Source organism: Lissotriton helveticus, chromosome 5_1, assembly GCF_964261635.1.
Source record: "Lissotriton helveticus chromosome 5_1, aLisHel1.1, whole genome shotgun sequence".
In the NCBI taxonomy this organism is placed as follows: domain Eukaryota; kingdom Metazoa; phylum Chordata; class Amphibia; order Caudata; family Salamandridae; genus Lissotriton; species Lissotriton helveticus.
The window spans coordinates 1,280,526,983-1,280,546,200 of record NC_136065.1 but is presented as its reverse complement, the minus strand read 5'-3'; the positions used below and the strand labels follow the sequence as shown (position 1 = coordinate 1,280,546,200).

Sequence of the window (19,218 nt, the reverse complement as noted above, 5' to 3'; positions counted from 1 at the left end):
TAACATTACCATGGTGGAAGACTTTTGTCTTTGAGGTATATTAGCAAGCTATACAACCTCACATCGGAACTGACCAATGACATGAGGTAGAGACCAGACCTCGTTGGTAGTTGTAATAGGTTTCAGAGTACTGGTATCCGAAAGCACCAGATGGTCTTTGATGTTTCTAGCCTTCCTGTAGGAGAACAGCGGTATCTCCTGGCATGAGTTGTGTGTTAAGTGTGGGCCAATGTCTTTTGATGAATTTGACTACTTGGGTACTCAGCGGGCAAAAGGTGGGGACGCATACGTTTCTTTTTTCTTGCGCTTTGTCTGCTCACTAGTAATTCCTCAAGTCCGCTAAACCATGCCCTCTTCATGGACGTCTTCATTAGTCTTTTCAGGTAACCTCGTTCTCGTAGTCTATTACTCTGAATATTAGCTTCCTTGACGGTCTTCTTTCTCCATGCAATTCCTTTGGAGTCGTAGGAACTGTCCACATGGTAACCCGTCCTTCAGTGCTCTCTGGTGGAAGCTTCTGATGGATACATCTGCCAGTGGATACTCACAAGGTGAGGAATCCACAGGCAGATAATGTATCCACCAGAAAAAGCGTTACCGAAGGTAAGTAACTTGTTATTCTGTACTCCAAAAGAGTATTCCGTTCTGTTGGTTTCCAGTAGAGATTAGCAATTAGCTGGTTATTGCGATTCTGTATTTTAAGAAATGGAATGCTCTGTCTATATTATAGGTAAAGGGCAAAGCGGATTGACCGTCATTAAGGTACGAGATGAACATTTTCAGACTGGTAGCAGTACCAACCCATATCATAAACATTTTATCAATATAGCACTTCCAGCACTTGATGGTGTTGTAGAAAGGATTGGTTACATCTGTGATTAATATTTTCTCCAGATCGCCCACAAACAGATTCGCCAGATTTGGCGCAAAAATCGCTCCCATTGGTGTACCAGAACACTGCTGGTAGTAGTTAGTGTTAAACTTTAAATAGTTCATGGATAAGGCAATTTCCAGTAAATCTGTAATGAATTCAGTTGGTACTGGCATTGGCGCTGGGCAAAAGTTTAGGACTTTCTTTCCTTCTGCGGGATATTCGTGTACAATGATTCAATATCTAATGTCATGAGCAGTTCTTTCTGGGGGGGAATACGATCCCCAGGAAGAACAGCTGTTCATCTCTTACCTTCAAGATGTCATAGAAGGATGCAAATGGCACCAAATGGTCAATGATGCCTAGGCAAAAAAAAAGAAATAGGACTAAAATACAATTCTGGACCCGACCACTAGATGAAATAATGCACAGATGTGAATCTAGAAAATTCTTTAAACTTCATGGTAAGTATCCTTTTCATTCATTCATTTATTTAATAATGTATTTGCCCAAAGGGTTCTTCCTTGTAAACACCGACTGACATGGAACTGCAAATCTTCCTCCGAGAGTAAGAAGAAAAGTGATTTTAGTTGGCTGCCTTCACTCAGTGTACTAAACACACATTTAGAAAATTACATAATTTTTTTTTCTTCTACTAGATCTTTCTGCTTTCAAGGACTTAATAGAAGAATCGGAAATCAAGCATTTTCCTGACAACGACCTTTTACGCCGTCTGCGTTTAGTTACCCAGGATGCAGACAAATGTGCATCATTGGCGCAACTGCTTCTAAAAGGCAAAAGGCAGACCAGGTAACATTCTTTTTCAGTTTGTTTTCCAGCCTCATGGTGAAATTGTTGAATTGTCTGACTGTTACGCAGCAGCTAATTCCATAGGTTTAAAAAAATGTGATAGTTATTGTTTCTTCCCTTGAAGGTTTAATAATCATTTGACCAGTGCAGACTTTTACAAGCTCCCAGTTTGTGGTTGGCCTGCCAATGTTCTTGCTAAGTTTTTCATTTCTTTTTAGGTATCGATCGGGTGGTGGTAAATCTCAAAACCTTTTAACTCTGAATGAGCTGCGGAGTTTTGTGAAACAGCTTTATGCCCTCCCATGTGTCATCAGTCAGACTCCATTGCTTAAGGTATTGTCATTTTAATTTGGAAATTGGGGTTGACTATTGACTCTGTGTTTTTACTTTTAAGAGGATCTTTTCCTCAATGCGCTTAACTTTCAAGACCACAAGGCCTCACAATCCATCATGCAAATTAAAGTCTTCCAGTAGTGGTTATAAAATAAAAAACCTGGTTGCCATGACAACAAATTAATTTAAAATACTGTTAACATAAGCCTTACCTGTTGTCCCAGGCTTTTTTATATGCTCATAGGTGTTATCAGAATCTCCTCATATTGTTGTTGCAGTTTTATAGAGTCAACCCATAATCACTTCAAGCTTAACAGTTCCGATACCACATGTGTGGTGACACCAATGGAAGGTATATGCCACCTTAGCTGCTAAAAGACTTGTTCAGCATGGAACATTTTGTAGATCCGTATGATAACACCTTATTGTGCCATGTATAGTTCGGAAAAACATCTACACAAATCGTTTTCTGTCCACCCTATGAAGAGTCTGCACAACTCACTGTGATGCCAATGCTAAGCCCTCAATGCTCCCAGTGTGATTCATTTTAAATTGTGTTCGAGGCATATGACCTGCAGATAGTACACTTTGCAGAATCACCATCTGGTGTTGGGCTCGGATGCTTGCACCCTGTTGTTGTCTTGGTCACGAGATAGGTGACTCCTCCCTTGCACGATAGTGCGCATGGGCATTGACTCCATCTTCAGATTGTTTTTTTCCGCCATCGGGTCCAGATGTAACTTCTGCACCATATTCTCCAAACCTTTTCGACGCGCAAAACCAATTTGGACTCTACGGTATTGATTTTGATCACATGATTTTCGACGCGCTCCTCAAATACTCTATTCCGGTCAACAACACGGGCCGCTGGGCCTATCGACGCTGTTCGGGCCTACGGCTTATGGAAAGGACGCCATTTAAAAAATGCTCAGTGTGGAGGAAAATTCCCACACAGTGACCACCACAAGGTCTGTAACCTGTGTCTCTCGCCGGAGCACAATGAGAATAATTGCCAGGCCTTCGCCACTTTAGGTCTTAAAAGACCATCCGTGATCGCCGGGCCCGACGACGCATCATGACTCAGTGAGCAGCTCTGGCACCGGTGGACATCTTCGATGAAGGCCCTGATGTTCCAGAAGAGGAATCTGAGGATCTGCAAATCGTGTCCGAAGCAGACGACTCCGACTCAGACCATCCCATCACTCCAGGTCAACGAGTGAGTACAAATGCCCCTGCCCAAAGCCCACCTCCAAAAAGAAGGCCCTGGTCAAAACTTCGCCTGCAGGCCCCAGTTGCGACCAAAAATAAGTTTCAAAGCCCCGCCCTCGGCTCCGAAGATAAAAGCCTTTCGGTAGCTTGGGACAGAGCAAGCCGCATGTCACCATCCCACAGACGCCTTCGGCACCGCTGCATGGAGCGCAACCTACTCCCAAAAAGACCTCTGCACCGACCACTCCCAAGCCGAAGGAAAAGGCATCGGATCCGAAACCGAAACATTCGGAACCAAAAAAGATTTCCGCCTCCACATCGAAGCCGAAGGACTCAAACATCCTCCAAGGCTCTGTAGCAGAAATCCAAACCTCGATCGGACCCGAAAAAATCGGCACCGAAAGTACCTACAGAAGAGGAAGAACTTTTTCGACCGGATCCTATCGATCCAAAACAAAAAATACTCCATATAGACCCTAAAACATGACATGTGTCTACTGTTCCACACAACAAAAGGAAATTGGACCCCCCAGGTATTCCTGCAGTGCCTGTAAAGAACGACTGTGCTACTTCACCTTCTCAACCCTCTTCTCCTGTTTTCCTTCTAAGCCTAGCTCTCCTCCACATTCTCATATACTTCCACCAAACTCACCACTACCACTGGTGATGATGATTTAGGGGATGGGGACACAACACTGACCCTTTTGATGACCTTGATAATGATAGACGTACCACAGGATGATTGGGACGATTATGATGACCCAATAGGTCCTCCGGACCTCCCTAATCCTCATGCATATCCAACAAAGCCAGATGACAATATTGGTTTTACCCAGCTTGTAAATCAGGCAGCTCAATACCATGGTGTCCCAATGCATTCAGACCTTGCAGAGGAGGATTTTCTACTAGATACCTTTGAACAGTCACTAAAGACTACAAACACTGCCAATGTTGAAAGGTGTCATTAAACATGCCCCTGACATATTCAATGACCCTGTTAGCACTAGAATCCTAAATCCCAGGATTGACAACAAATATAAGCCCTACGTCAAAGGTCAGCTCCCTTTAGATTCCCTAGTGGTAATTAACTCTAGAAAACGTGCCAACTCTCAAACCTCCAGTGACGCGCCACCTCCAGACAAGGAGTTCAAATTATTAGATGCTTCTGGCAAACAAATAGCTGCCCAAGCTGCTAATAACTGGTGAATAGTCAACACTAACGCATTACTTGCTAGGTATGATAGCTCTCACCATGACTAACTAGAAAGTCTATTTCAACATTTACCTTATCAATATAAGAGCAAGTGTGAGAAAGTGGCTCTATATTTACTGGACCAGAATAAGGTACAGTGTGTATAGAGTTCACAATCCCCCGAGGTATAACAGAGTTTAAAGCCAAGTGTGACCTTACTCTCTAAAGTGGTAACTTGGTCGAGCAGTAAGGCAGTACCAGAGGACTGTGTAAAGCATTTGTTGTACACACTCAGTCAGCAAAAGGTTTCAAACACTCAAAGACTGAACTCCAGGCCAATTGTTTTTATATGAAGTATATAGATGTCTTATTTTCTATAACCAACAGGTATCAAAATATACTGGTCTCAATATGAGAGGTCTCAGATGAGTACTTTGCAGAAAGGCAACACACTTTGTAAACACAATAGGTACAGGGGTTGCAGTAGGCAACACAATTCTGAACACAATTTAGCATTGAGCTCAATGGATTTTCCTATTTAAACACAGTGGATTACTTTGTAGATTACTTTGGTAGTTCCATGACTGGATCCTAGAGTCAGTCCTGGGGTCTAAGCTGAAAACAATTTGGTAAAAACGGTTCGAGGCATGTGGGCTGCTGAATTCATATCTGTGCATAGACCGCCGCCTAGTGTTGGGTCCGGATGATTGCACATTGTTGTCCTGGAAGAGTCTTTGAAGTATCACGAGATAGGTGGCTCCTCCCTTGGACTACAGTGCACATGGGCATCCTCTCCATCCTCAGATTGTTTTTTTATGCCATTGGGTTCGGATGCACTTTCCAGCACTCCAAGTTCGGAATCGAAATAAACTTTTCAAAAAGGCCTTCGGATTAGTCGGTATTGTTTTCGATCGGTACCGAAAAGCTTTCTTCACAATTTACCTGCACTCCGGTCATCGAATCGGGCCGCTAGGCCTTCTCGACGCCACGTGGACCGACTGTCGATGGAACGAAGTCCATTCAAATATTGCCCGCAGTGCAACTCAAAATTCCCGCATACAGATAAGCATCCTGTGTGCAACAAATGTTTATCACCAGATCATAATGAAGATAATTGCCTAGCTTGTGCCCAGTTCCGGTCCAAAAAGACGATTCGGCGGGCGGCAAGGCAAGAAATGCAGAGGTCGGCACCGGAGCTCGAGAATATCTTCGACGATAAGGAAGAACTACTTGACGCCGAAGACTCGGATCAAGAGGAAGATCAATACTCCGAGCACGACTCTGAATATTATATCGTCAAGGAAGAACAAATCGTCGAGGTCGAAGAATACGACCAAGACATCGTAGCTGTCGAAGACGACTCCGATGACAACGGGGGGCGGACCCTGAGTACACCGCCCCACACAGACACTACACCAATATCAGAGACTCGGGTCGAGGCATCGCCAACAGGCCTTAGCCAAGATCTAAATACTGGTTCTATAGCCCCGCAATACCGCCTGGCTAAGAATATACAAAAAGAGCCTACTGAGACACGTAATCCAAGGCCGGTTCAATCGAAACCGAAAGTCATCGACACGACAGTCTTCGGACCGAACGTCGTCGAACCGAAGGTGTTAAACACAAAGGGCGCCGAGCGGAAGGCCAGCGTTCCATATAAACCTTGGAAACCAAGGGCCGTCGACTCGAACTCAAGTTTGAGTGCCGAAAAGGGACAAAAGGCTGTCTTCGAAGGGAAAAGGGCTACGCCCAGGGCGGTCGTCGAACCGAAAACGAAACCGAAAGGAGCGGTCGAACCGAAGCCCATCGAGCCAAAGACGCAGGCTCCGAGGGCACCTCTACAGCCGAACAAGTCAGGACACCCAACAAAGGTTATCGAACCGACAAAACCATTCGGTCCGAAAAGTGGTGCAACCTGTAAAAGACGTCGCACCGACAAAACCTGTCGGACAGACACTAAAGCCGCAAAAGCAGGTCCAGGCACCAAAAACGGTCGACCCGACTAAAGGCATCGAACCGAAAAAGGTCAAACCTAAAACAACGGCGCCAAGGCAAAAGACTGTGGAAGAGGAGATCATCCATCCAGACCCCTCTACAGAAGATCAGTCCAAACTATATATTGACCCAAATACTGGGAAAGTGACTGTTTATACAAGGAAGAAAAGACCAGTGCCTGCTGAAGACTTTTCTAAAATACCACTCAAAAAGAAAAGAGACTGTGCAACCTCTCCTATTCTTTTCCAACCTATCTCTCCAGCTATGCCTACTACTCCATATGCACCATACTCACCTGCACGCTCTGACTACAACCCAGATGTAGATCAGGACGCAGATGTGAATTTTGGATATCCACAAAACCCATATGTAGACCCCAACTCACAGCCATGGGGGGGGATGACCCAGACACTGATGGGGCTCAACCCATTACAGACACAAATGTATACCCAGCTAATCCATCACCTACAGAAGACACAGTGGCTTTCAACTCATTAATAGACAGAGCAGCACTCTACCATAATGTAGATATGCATTCAGATGCTATAGAGGAAGATTTTCTGTTTGATACGCTTGCAAAATCAGAAAAAAGTGTCAAAACACTTCCAATGTTAAAAGGGGTCCTCAAGCACGCAAATGACATATTCAAAGACACTGCTAGGGCACGTGTCATCAACCCTAGAATTGAGAAGAAGTACAGGGCTGCACCAGTAGACCCTACTTACATCAGGGGACAACTGCCTTTAGACTCATTGGTGGTATCCAACGCACGAAAGCGTGCTAATTGCCAAACTACTGGAGAGGCTCCTCCTCCTGATAAGGAGTCCAAGATTTTAGAAGCATCAGACAAGAGAGTAGCTGCTCAAGCAGCAAACTCATGGACATTAGCCAATACTCAAGCCTTGCTGGCTAGATATGACAGAGGGCACTATGACAGTTTAGAAGAACTTCTCCAACACTTACCTGAGCCTTTCAAGGAGCAGGCAGATTAACTTCTACAGGAGGGAAAGCTCATCACCAATGCCTCCATTAAGTGTGCTCTAGACGCGGCAGATACAGCTGCCAGATCTATCAACACAAGCGTACTGCTTAGGAGACACGCATGGCTTCGCATATCTGGATTTAAAACTGAAGTCCAGGCCACAATTCTTAACCAGCCAATAAACCCTGATTTTTTGTTTGGTCCAGCAGTTGACTCAATTCTGGACAAAATGAAAAAGGACACCGAGACTGCAAAGTCAATGGGAGCTCTTCAGTCCCAACAACACAGAGGCTCCTTTCGTCGCTCCAACTATAGAGGAGGAGTGCAAGGTAACACATCGCAGCAATCCTCCACATACAAGACTAATACACAATCCACATACAATAAAAACACAAACAGGGGTGGATACCGAGGAAATAATAACAAGGGCAGAGGTCGTGGAGGCAATGCCAATAGATCCTCCACTAACACCAAACAGTGACTTCTTGGCACTACCCCCAGACCATACAACACCGGTCGGGGGAAGACTGCAACAGTTCCTACCAGTCTGGCTAAACATCACTACAGACAAGTGGGTCAGGCAAATTATCCAACATGGCTATTGCCTAGAACTCACATCAACACCACCCAACATACCACCCCTACACCGTCCAATGTCAAAGGAACATATCACGTTATTGCAGCAAGAGTATGCTGCAAAAAGGGGCCATAGAACCAGTCCCATTCAAACATCAAGGAACAGGAGTATACTCCCTATACTTCCTCATTCCCAAAAAGGACGGTTCTCTCAGACCAATATTGGACCTCAGGCCCCTCAACCAGTACATTTTATCAGAGCATTTTCACATGCTCACTCTGCAACAAGTCTTACCACTGCTGCGACAGGGAGACTTCCTAGCAACTCTAGGCCTCAAAGACGCATACTTTCATATACCAATACACCCTGCTCACAGAAAGTATCTCAGGTTTACTATTCAAGGACACTACCAGTTCAAAGTCCTACCATTCGGTGTAACAACAGCTCCACGGGTGTTCACCAAATGCCTAGCGACAGTGGCGGCGCATCTCAGGAGACAACACATTCATGTGTACCCATATCTGGATGATTGGCTGATACAGGCGCCATCGGCCCAGCAATGTGCCAGCCACACGTCAAAGACCATTCATCTCCTGCACAGTCTAGGCTTCTCGCTAAACTACCCAAAGTCACACCTGCAAACGCCCAACAGTACCTGGGAGCGACAGTAAATACACTAGCAGCAAAGGCATATCCAAACACAGCACGGATCAACGGAATGCAAACATTAATCCAAAGATTCAAACCACAACACTCATTGCCAGCTCGAGAGTTTAAGCAACTAATGCATGATGGCCTCGTGCATATTCATAGTCTCTCATGCCAGACTACACATGCGTCCGCTACAGGAGTGCCTAGCACGGCAGTGGAACCAGGCTCAGGGACAAATAAAATGTGTTGACCAGTCGGGCATACAACTCTCTGCATTGGTGGAATCCACAAAACCTTTGCAAAGGACGGCTGTTCCCGGAGCCTGTCCCACAAATAGTGATGACGGCGGACGCATCCCTGCTAGGCTGGGGAGCCATGTCCTGCATTACACAGTCCAGGGTCTATGGACCATACAACAAAAGAAGATGCACATCAATCTACTAGAGTTGATGGCGGTTTTTCTAGCACTAAAAGCGTTCAAAAAACACTTATGCAACAAGACTGTGTTGATCCGGACGGACAACATGACAGCTATGGGTTATATTCAAAAACAGGGAGGAACACATTCCCCACAGCTATCGCATCTAGCTCAAAGTGTGTGGAAATGGGCCATTCAAAGGAACATGTTCCTCATGGCAGAACACCTCCCAGGCAAGGACAATCAAGTAGCCGACCTGCTCAGCAGGTACAGTCAACAGATGCACGAATGGGAGATTCACCCCAATGTGCTCGAACCATTCTTCCGGCAGTGGGGACAACCGGAGATAGATCTGTTTGCAGGATGCGAAAACGCAAAATGCCAATACTTTGCCGCCAGGTTCCCACATCCACAGTCGCAGGGCAATGCGATATGGATGAACTGGTCAGGCAAATTTGCGTACGCTTTTCCCCCAGCTCCATTTATACCGCTAGTGGCACGCAAAATGCGCCAACACTCGCTGGCGCTAATCCTAGTTGCTCCCACATGGGCAAGGCAACCATGGTACACAACGTTCCTAGAACGGTCAGTGGTGCCTCATCAAAGACTGCGACTCACACCCAGTCTTTTAACTCAGAGCCATGGAGAAATCCAACACCCAGATCCGCAACAAATGAACCTGGCGATCTGGTTCCTGAAATCCTAGAGTTTGGATACCTGAACTTGCTTCCAGACTGCATGAATATGATCAAAGAAGCAAGAAAACCCACTACCAGGGCATGTTATGCAGCAAAGTGGAAACGTTTCGTCATCTACTGCCGTAACAACGATATAAACCCATTAGATGGTTCTACACAGAACATCATTTGCTATCTCTTGCACCTACAACGTTGCAATTTAGCCTACTCGTTCATCAGGATACATTTAGCCGCGCTAGCATCATATCTTCAAAACAGGCAACACCTTTCACTGTTTAGAGTGCCAGCAATTAAAGCATTTATGGAAGGACTTAAACGAGTAATTCCTCCAACACACCCACCTTCACCAGTCTGGAATCTAAACATCGTTTTAACCAGACTTATGGGACCACCTTTTGAGCCACTACATGAGATACAGTTTCTTACTTGGAAGGTGGCTTTCCTTATTGCCATTACTTTACTTAGGAGAGTTAGTGAGCTGCAAGCCCTAACTATTCAAGAGCCATTCATTCAAGTACATGCAAATAGAGTAGTTCTCAGAACAAACCCTAAATTCATGCCAAAAGTGGTATCCCATTTTCATATAAATCAAACAATAGACCTTCCGGTGTTCTTTCAAAATCCGGAGACAGTAGCTGAAAGGGCCTTGCATACTCTAGATGTCAAGAGAGCTCTGCAATACTATATAGATAGAACTAAGGCATTTCGAAAGACAAAACAGTTTGTTGCTTTCTCACCGCAACACAAAGGTAACCCTATTTCAAAATCAGGCATAGCCAGATGGATCGTTAAGTGCATTCAGATATGTTATTTAAAAGCAAAAAGCACCTTAACAGTTCCTCCTAGGGCGCATTCTACACGCAAACTAGGGGCATCCATGGCTTTCCTAGGAAATATTTCTTTACACGAAATTTGTAGAGCAGCCACATGGTCAACCATACATACATTTACCAAACACTATTGTGTAAATGTACATTCCAAACAGCAAGCTGCTGTAGGTCAGGCTGTTCTCAAAACTCTTTTTCAGACTGCTGCAGCTGGCACGGGCAACCACCGTTAAGGGAGATACTGCTATACATTCTATGCACAGATATGAATTCAGCAGCCCACATGCCTCGAACGGAATATGCTACTTACCAGTATGCATCTGTTCTTGGCATGTAGGGCTGCTGACATATCGCCCACCCACCTCCCCGGTGCCTGTCGCAGTTGTAGCATTCACTCTTTGCATGGACATCTCCTACTGTACTATACTCCATCTCTGCCACAATGGCGAAAAACAATCGGAGGATGGAGAGGATGCCAATGCGCACTGTAGTCCAAGGGAGGAGCCACCTATCTCGTGATACTTCGAAGACTCTTCCAGGACAACAATGTGCATGCATCCGGACCCAATACTAGGCGGCGATCTATGCACAGATATGAATGTCCGCAGCCCTACATGCCAAGAACTGATGCATACTGGTAAGTAGCATATTCCTTTTAGGTATTGCAGTGGTTTTTCAGAAATATAAAGCTATTTTAAAAGTCCACACTAAAATTTTCAACCGGAATCTGGCAATGTTATCCAATGTGAGAAAATTCAGGTTGCAGGTTAAGTACGATCTCGTTACTTTTGTAATCAAGTACTGGGCTCCTGGGGCCAGCACTGGGGTCTTAACTTGAAACAAGTAGGTAATTGCGTTTCAGTATTTCGTATGATTTTTAAAGAATATTTCAAGTTTTCAAAAGTAGACAGAAGAAATTTCATAGAAAAGCAGACAATGGGTTCCTATGGAGAAAATACAGGTTACTAGGAAACCCGGTACGGATTACTTTTGCGGGTCAGTATTGGGCTGAAAGGTACTCACCCTGATCACGGGTGAGTATTTCGGAATTCGGCTGATTTTATATGAATATTTTCAGTTTTTAAAACTTCACACTTAGAAGAAATTTCATAGAAAAACAGTCAATGGTTTCCTATGGCAGATATTTAGATTACTAGCAGACACGGTTGTGATTACTTTTGTGGTTCAGTACTGGGCTACAAGGTGCAGTACTGGCTTCTCTCCTGATCCCAGGTGAGTAATTCGAAATTCGTTATTCGGCTGATTTTAGATGAATATTTTAAAGTTTCAAAACTTCACACTTCGATTAGCACAGGGGCAGCTGGGTGCAGAGGTAGTTAGGCCCAATGTTATCCAATGAGAGGCAGGGGGCCTTCGGTTGGTGGCTGCTGGCTAGCAGGCCACGCTGCTGTGGGAGCTGGGCTCCTGGTCACTTGCTCAGGGCAAATGGGGAAGTAGAATAGGATACAGGTTGCACTGCCAGGGGCACTCGGGCGGCTGGGTGCAGGGTGCTTTTGAGCCGTCGGGCGTTCAATGTTATCCAATGAGGATCTTGAAAAGGGAACAAGGGCTGCAGGCTCGGGACGGTGGATCTTCAGGAGCGACCAACACTTCGATGGGTAAGTTGGGGATAGGTAGGCACCCAGGAGTTGAGCACAGGGGGCGGTGGGGCGCCGGGTGCAGGGGTATCTTTTGAGGTCGGGAAATCTTACCCCCTGCTGGTCGCGGTCGGAGGGGTCCTTTGTCCTGAGGCTGCAGGCGTCGTCTGGGTCGTCGAGGAGGGTCCTTGGGCACTGGATTCTGAGTCAGAATCGCCGGGGGGGGGATGTCCTCAGGGTCTTGGTTCACTCCAGCACAGGCCAGGCTTGGCGGGTGCAGTGTGTGCAGGGTTCGCGGTTCCGGGTTGATGCCAGGGCTTGTTACTTGCTTTGAGCAATACCACTGCTCGTGGGAGACCCAGGTAGTCAGTCACAAGGCAGTCAGGTCCTCCGGGTTTTTGAGGTTGCTGACCACTGGAGAAGCCGGGGTTTAGCAGGAGCATGTTCGAGGGTCGACAGGCCAGTAGGGCTGGGGCCAAATCAGTTGGTGTCTTCCTCCTCTTAGCAGCTGGACGGCAGGTCTTCTTCTTGTTTCTTGTTCTTCTTTCTTGTTTCGGTATCTGGATCTGAGGAAGGAAGGTTCAAGGAGCCCCGAAATACTAAATTTAGGGGCGTTACAGGTAGGGCAAGGGCAGGGACCAATGGTTCCCTGTCCTGGGGTGAGTACACCCCCTAGCCTGCTCCTCTCCTGTGGGAGGGGGGCAGGGGCCTAGCTGGGATTGGGCAGGGCTCCCCGTCTACAAGATGGCCGGAGCCCGGGGTCGTGCTTCACCTCGCCTCCTCCACCTCAGGTGTGGAGTTGGAAAAGGTTGGCACACCCCCCTTCCTGACGTAGTTTTTCCCACCAGTCTTCCCGCCAGAGTGAGGGTAGAACGGGTGGGGGCCAGTTGCAGGGTACAGCAAATGGTCTGGAGAAGCTCTCAGAGGCGGCATGCCTTTGAAGCTTCCCCCGCTCCATCATGGGGGAGGAGACATAGCACCTCGCTCAGGATGTGCATTGTTGTAGGCCCAGGAGAGCGGGGACTCTCCACCTAGGAGTCCAGCAACATGTCTGCTGTGTGGCAGCCTCTGCAGCCACTCAGCCCAGACGTGGATTGTAGGTTAGGTTTCAGGGGGCATCTCTAAAATGCCCTCTGTAGTGCATTTTACATCAAATCCCACACTGGCATCAGTGTGGGTTTAATGAGCTGAGGAGTTTGATATCAAACTTATCAGTGTAGCCATTATGGTGCTGTGGAGTTCGTAGTGACAACCTCCCAGCACCATATACTCTTAATCGCATCACTGTACTTACAATGCCCAGGAATGGCCCTGGGTACTGTAGGGGCACAGGGCTCATGCACCCGTGCCCACACCACTGGCATAGGGCATCCAGCTAGAGGGGTGGCTGAGGTATGCCAGGGCAGTGGGGTTGTGGGCATGGCACACAGGGATGTGTGCCATGTCGACTTTGTTTAGTTCTGCACCTAGACAGTCAGCCTGCAAAGGCAGTGTGTGGGTGTCAAGGTACAGGGCCTCTAAGGGTGGCACAATAAGTGCTGCAGCCCTTAGGGGTCTTCTCTGGTTAAATGCCCTGGGTACATAGGGTACCATTTACTAGGGGCAGATATGTGGCCAGAGATGCCAATTGGGTTTAGGCTTTAGTATAGTTTTTAGGGAAGAAACACAGGCCCTGGGTGCCTGATTGGCAGAGACCCAGGGCACACCTATCTATTTATTTATTTATTTATTTGGCTTTTAAAGCGCGACAGCTACCCAAAAAGGGTTTCCCGGCGCTAAGAGACATTTAACCACATGGACAGAACGAAAGACTCTGGGGAGAGGCCGGAGCAAGTTACTGATTAAAAAGCCAGGTCTTAATGGCTTTACGGAAGTGGACATAGCGGGTTTCCAGGCGTAGGTGCTGAGGGAGGGAATTCCAGAGCTTGGGGCCCAATAGGGAGAAAGATCTACCCCCCATCCTCACTAGGCGTACTTTGGGTACACAGAAAAGTCCTTGAGATGAGGATCTCAGGCAACGAGCCGGCATGTAGGTTCGCACGAGGGCTTGTAGGTATCTAGGGGCAGTGCCCCATTTGATTCTGTGCATAATGCTAAGTGTTTTGAATTTGACCCTGTTTTCAATACGTAGCCAGTGGAGTGCCTTAAGGTGACCGGACATGTGTTCCCTTCTGTGGCACTTGCATAGCAGTCTTGCTGCGGCGTTCTGCACCAGTTGAAGGCGTCGCATGACTGGCTTTGAAGCCCCTAGGTAGAGGACATTTCTGTAGTCCAGACGGGAGGTGATTAATGCGTTGACCACAGACTTTTGAGTGTCGTCGGGTAGCATCCAAATGATTTTCCTGAGCCACCTCAGGATGGTGAAGCAGGTGGATGTCAGGTTAGAGACTTGGGGCTCCATGGTTATCAATGATAATGCCTAAGTTGCGTACTTTTTGTGACGGGATTGGTAGGGAGGCCATTTCAGATGGCCAGTGTCTTGGGTTCCAGAGATTTTGGTTTGGGCCCAGTATTAGAACCTCAGTTTTGCTACCGTTTAGTTTGAGCATATTCTTACTCATCCAGGTGGCGATGTTCCTGAGGCCAGACTGCAGGAGGGAGGAGGAGTCGTGGTCTCCATTGGAGAGTGAGAATACGATCTGTGAATCGTCGGCGTAGGTAAACATGTTTAGACCTGCTGCTTCGGCGATCTGGGCAACTGGGGTTACGTATAGGTTAAAAAGCAGGAGGCTCAGCACCGAACCCTGAGGGACACCAAAGGGGTATCGATGGACATTTGAGGCCGCGGTACTGGATGTGATTTGAAACGTCCTGAGAGTCAGGAAAGATGATATCCAGTCCAGCGCTTTACCCCTGATGCCCATAGTAGAGCGCGAATTTAACAAAATGTTATGGGAGATGGTGTAGAACGCTGCGCTGAGGTCCAGTAAAATCAGCGCAGCAGAGTCACCTCTGTCGACTAAGAGGCGAAGATTATCCATCACTCCAAGCAGTGTCGTCTCAGTCGAAAAGCCAGGGCGGAAACCAGATTGGGAGGGGTGAAGTATGTTGTTTACTCCGTGAAACTGGCGAGATGTCCATGGACATGTTTCTCCAAGACTTTAGATAAAGCGGGTAGGAGGGATATTGGGCGGAAGTTGGCCAGGATTTTCGGGTCTGCCGATGGTTTCTTAAGTAGGGGAGACACCATGGCATGTTTCCACATGGCTGGGACCTTTGCTGTGGAGAGGGATAGATTCAAAGTTTGGCAGATGACGGAGAGTTGTGGGGTGTCCAGGAGTCTGAGTACGGAGATTGGGAGGGGGTCAATGGGAGAGCCAGATTTCACTTTCGCTAAGGTGTCTCGAAGACCCTGAACATTTATCTCGGGCCAGGAAATTAGTGGCTCGTAGGACAGATTTAGCGCAGAGGAAATGGCCTCCCCCTTCGGATCGTGGTCCAGGTCTGTCTCTGCTTGAGTCTGGTGCTGTTTTACAATGTCCTGGTAGATGGTCTCAATCTTCTTTGTGAAGACCTGCGCCAATTCTTCACATTGGACATTATTCAATGGAAGGGGTTTGGCTGATGTGTTTGCGCCCGCTAACTCTTTTACGAGATTGAACAGAGTTTTGGATTAGTTAGTGGCTTCTGAGACAGATTTCGCCACGTAATTGGCTCTGGCCGTAGAGCAGGCTTTATGGTAAAGCTTGAGTTCGTTTCGGTAGGTCAGGCAGGCTACAGGGGAGTAGTCTGTCCTCCAAAGGCGTTCCAAGCGTTTACACTTGGATTTCGCTGCCTTCAGTTCCTCGTTGTACCATAACGCAGGAGAGTTGTGAATTTTTTGCGAGCCAAGGGAAGGCAGGTGTATAAGGCTCCTAGTAGCCATTTGTTGATCTTAGTGGCTACAGTCTCCATGTCCTCAGTATCAAATAATTCATCCAGAGGTACAGAGTCTAGTACGGACATGAAGTGATTAATGTCCAGTTTCTTCCAATTCCTTTTACCGGACTGTCCTGTCCTGCCGGAGGAACTAGAAGTCATATGGTCAGACACGCTGAAATTAATAAGGAAGTGATCTGACCAGTGTAGGGGCAAGGCTGGATGGCAGAGTGGCAGGGGAAAGCTGGAAAAAATTGGGTCCAGAAGGTGGCCTCCTTTGTGTGTAGCTCCCGAATTCCACAAAGTGAGATTCATGGCAGCAAGATCTTGAATTAAGTTTATGCCAGGTTTGTTCAGATGGTCGTCAAAATGTATATTTAGGTCTCCTATAATGGACAAATAGCTATAGTTTGCCCGAACCGCGGCGACCCAGTCCACGAGTTTAGTGGCCCAGGGTTGAATGGGTCCGGGTGGTCGATAAATCAGGAGACCCGTGAAGGTGAAGTTTGGGTGGAGTTGAAGTTTAAAAAGGGCTATCTCACAGGCGTTTAGGGAAACCGGTTCCAAGGTACATTGCAACGATTTTTTAAAGATGACTGCTATGCCACCCCCTATGCCAGTGGTTCGATCTGTTCTGGCAATGGCATAGTTAGACGGTAGGGCTTCAGCTATATCTGGGTCTAAGCTGGCATGTAGCCACGTCTCTGTGAGAAATAGGGCATCTAGTGAGTTGTCGGACAAGAGGTCATATATGTTTCTTTTGTGTTTGCTAAGGGATCTACAATTCAGGCTTCCGAGGAGCCACGTATGTACCGGCTTACGGCCTGAGGAAAAGGGTCGACAGAGCTGAGGGACATCAAGTTGGAAGTTGCAGGAAGGACACGAGATGGAATTGTGCCTGTCGTTTGGTAGGATCTTACAGTTTAATTTGACCTAGGAAAAGTGCATCAGGTATCGGGCAAAAAGTGGGGGGGTACTGCAACAGGAACTCACTTTCTCACACATCTCCCATAATGCAATTTGCCTTGTGGTTGTAAGGGCTCCCAGGGTTCGCAAAAAAAGTTAATTGTTCAAGGTCCTAAAATCAAGGAAAACTGTAAAGCCTGACTGATGAATTTCTACACTGAAACTTAATTGTTGCAGAAAAAAAACCTTTTGTTTTAAAAGTAAAAAGAAAAATAAGATTCATAATCAGTCCATTATTTCCTTTGTAGTATTTTTTTTTCTTGATCATATGAATGTACCTCTATCTGCACTTACTAAATGTATTTCTTGATTTTAGGAACATCTGACCAGAGTTGAAGATTTCCTACAACAGAGCCAAAGACTCCTCTCTGAGGAGATGCCCAATGTCTCTGAGCTACAAGAACTACTGGATGTCGGCTTGGAGTTTGATATAGAACTTCCACAGATCGGGGAGCTGCGCGAGAGGCTTGAGCAGGTTCGATGGTTACAAAATGTAAATCAGGCATGCAGCAATTCGAACACCCTGACCTTGGATGATATGAGACGACTCATAGACTTAGGAGTTGGTTTGGCTCCTCATGTTACAGTGGAAAAAGCAATGGCGAGGTTACAAGAACTGCTGACAGTGTCTGAACACTGGGATGATAAGGCCCGAAGCCTCATCAAGGCCAGGTAAACAATTCTGACTGCTGTCAGTGTCAATATATAATGTACTCAATGCTCTCAAATGTTGAATGTGACTGTGCTAATAGTGGGAGAAATATTGTATCACCCCATATGCTGACCTTGTCTGCAGCGCCTAGTCTCTCGTGCTCAAAATGAATTTCTGATAAGTCAAAGCACAGGGTATGGGCCTCCAATCTGCATTAATACCTGCAAGTTGTCTTAAATACACCTCTCTACAGAAAACAGTCTGTGCCCTCTTTTTGCACACTGGAACAACATGTTCATGTGGTGGGGGGCTTGGTTGAGCTGGTTACGTGTGTAGTTTGATCATCTTTACCACTAAAAAGATTTTATGTTTCAAGATGTAATTGGAATTTTGCAAAAGCCAGGAAATTTCCTTTAAATTGGAGACAAAATTACCTCTAACTTTCTCTGAATAAAATATCAGCATTGTCTGATTGATTCTCGCTGATAAACATTAAAGTAGAGTAGTCCTGCCTACGTGTGGGGACACCTAAAAACAAACTTACACACACACACACTGCATGTATCGCTGTAGATACACACGCTTACCATAGCTTTGCCATCTAGTTTTGGGCTTGTACTTTGCAAGTTGCTTTCTCTTAAGTCACAAGGTGTGGTGTAACTCCTCCTCTTCGTGTAACATGAGCACTGACTCGATGTTGGGTAGTTTTTACCGCTTTGGGTGGCAGTAGGAGTGGCTACCCACTGGCTGGTAGCCAACTCAGTTGCAATTCTCTCTCTATCATAGGACACAATGGGAGGCGAAAGGCATCCTCAAAAACCTCCTAAAGCAATTTTGCAAAAGATGGTGAAGAGCCAGTGTAGGAAAGTACCCCTTTTGGCGTGGTTACCCCCCGCTTTTCCCCGACTGTGAGAAAGTGGCTCTATATATACTGGACAATAACGAAGTACAGTGTGTATAGAGTCCACAAACCCCAAAGGGTATGACAGAGGTTAACCGCATGCGCGCGGCGGCTTTTCCCGCTGTACGCGGCGTTTTTTAAAAACGCGCGTTACATGACGAGCTCAGCTCGTCATCAGCGTGCGAGCGGCGCAACTAATGACGAGCTGAGCTCGTCATCGGCGCCGAAGTGGTTAAAGTCAGGACTGACCGTACTTTCAGAAGTGGTAGCTTGGTCGAGCAGTAAGGCAGTACCAGAGGGCAGTGCAAAGCATTTGTTGTACACACTTAGTCAGCAAAGGATTTCACACACTCAAAGACTGAACTCCAGGCGAATGGTTTTTATATCCACAGATATAGTTGTTTTATTTTTAGAACCCGCAAGCATCAAAATATACTTTGCTTGATATGAGAACTCTCATGTAATTACTTGGCAATGAAGCAATAAAGTTGATGAACACAATAGGTACAAGACTAGACACACTTCAGCATTGAGCTCAATGAATTGTTACCATAAAAGTACAGGTGATTACAGTACAGATTACTTTAGTAGTCCCAGGACTAGATCCTTCGATTCAGTCCTGGGGTCGAAGCTGAAACCAAGTTAGCAAAAACATTTAGTTACTGTGGTGAATTTTCATG

The 19,218-nt window shown here is 46.4% G+C and overlaps 1 protein-coding gene across 2 annotated transcripts in view; it reads left to right on the top strand.

The window, feature by feature from the left end:
- Positions 1 to 19,218, top strand: part of KDM5B (lysine demethylase 5B) — an 877,335-nt gene that overhangs the window by 510,720 nt on the left and 347,397 nt on the right. For both annotated transcript variants that reach the window (XM_078644101.1, XM_078644102.1), the window contains 3 exons: positions 1,531 to 1,681; positions 1,900 to 2,014; positions 17,302 to 17,657. In XM_078644101.1, the coding sequence (XP_078500227.1) occupies positions 1,531 to 1,681; positions 1,900 to 2,014; positions 17,302 to 17,657 (622 nt within the window). The remainder of the gene's footprint in view (positions 1 to 1,530; positions 1,682 to 1,899; positions 2,015 to 17,301; positions 17,658 to 19,218) is intronic.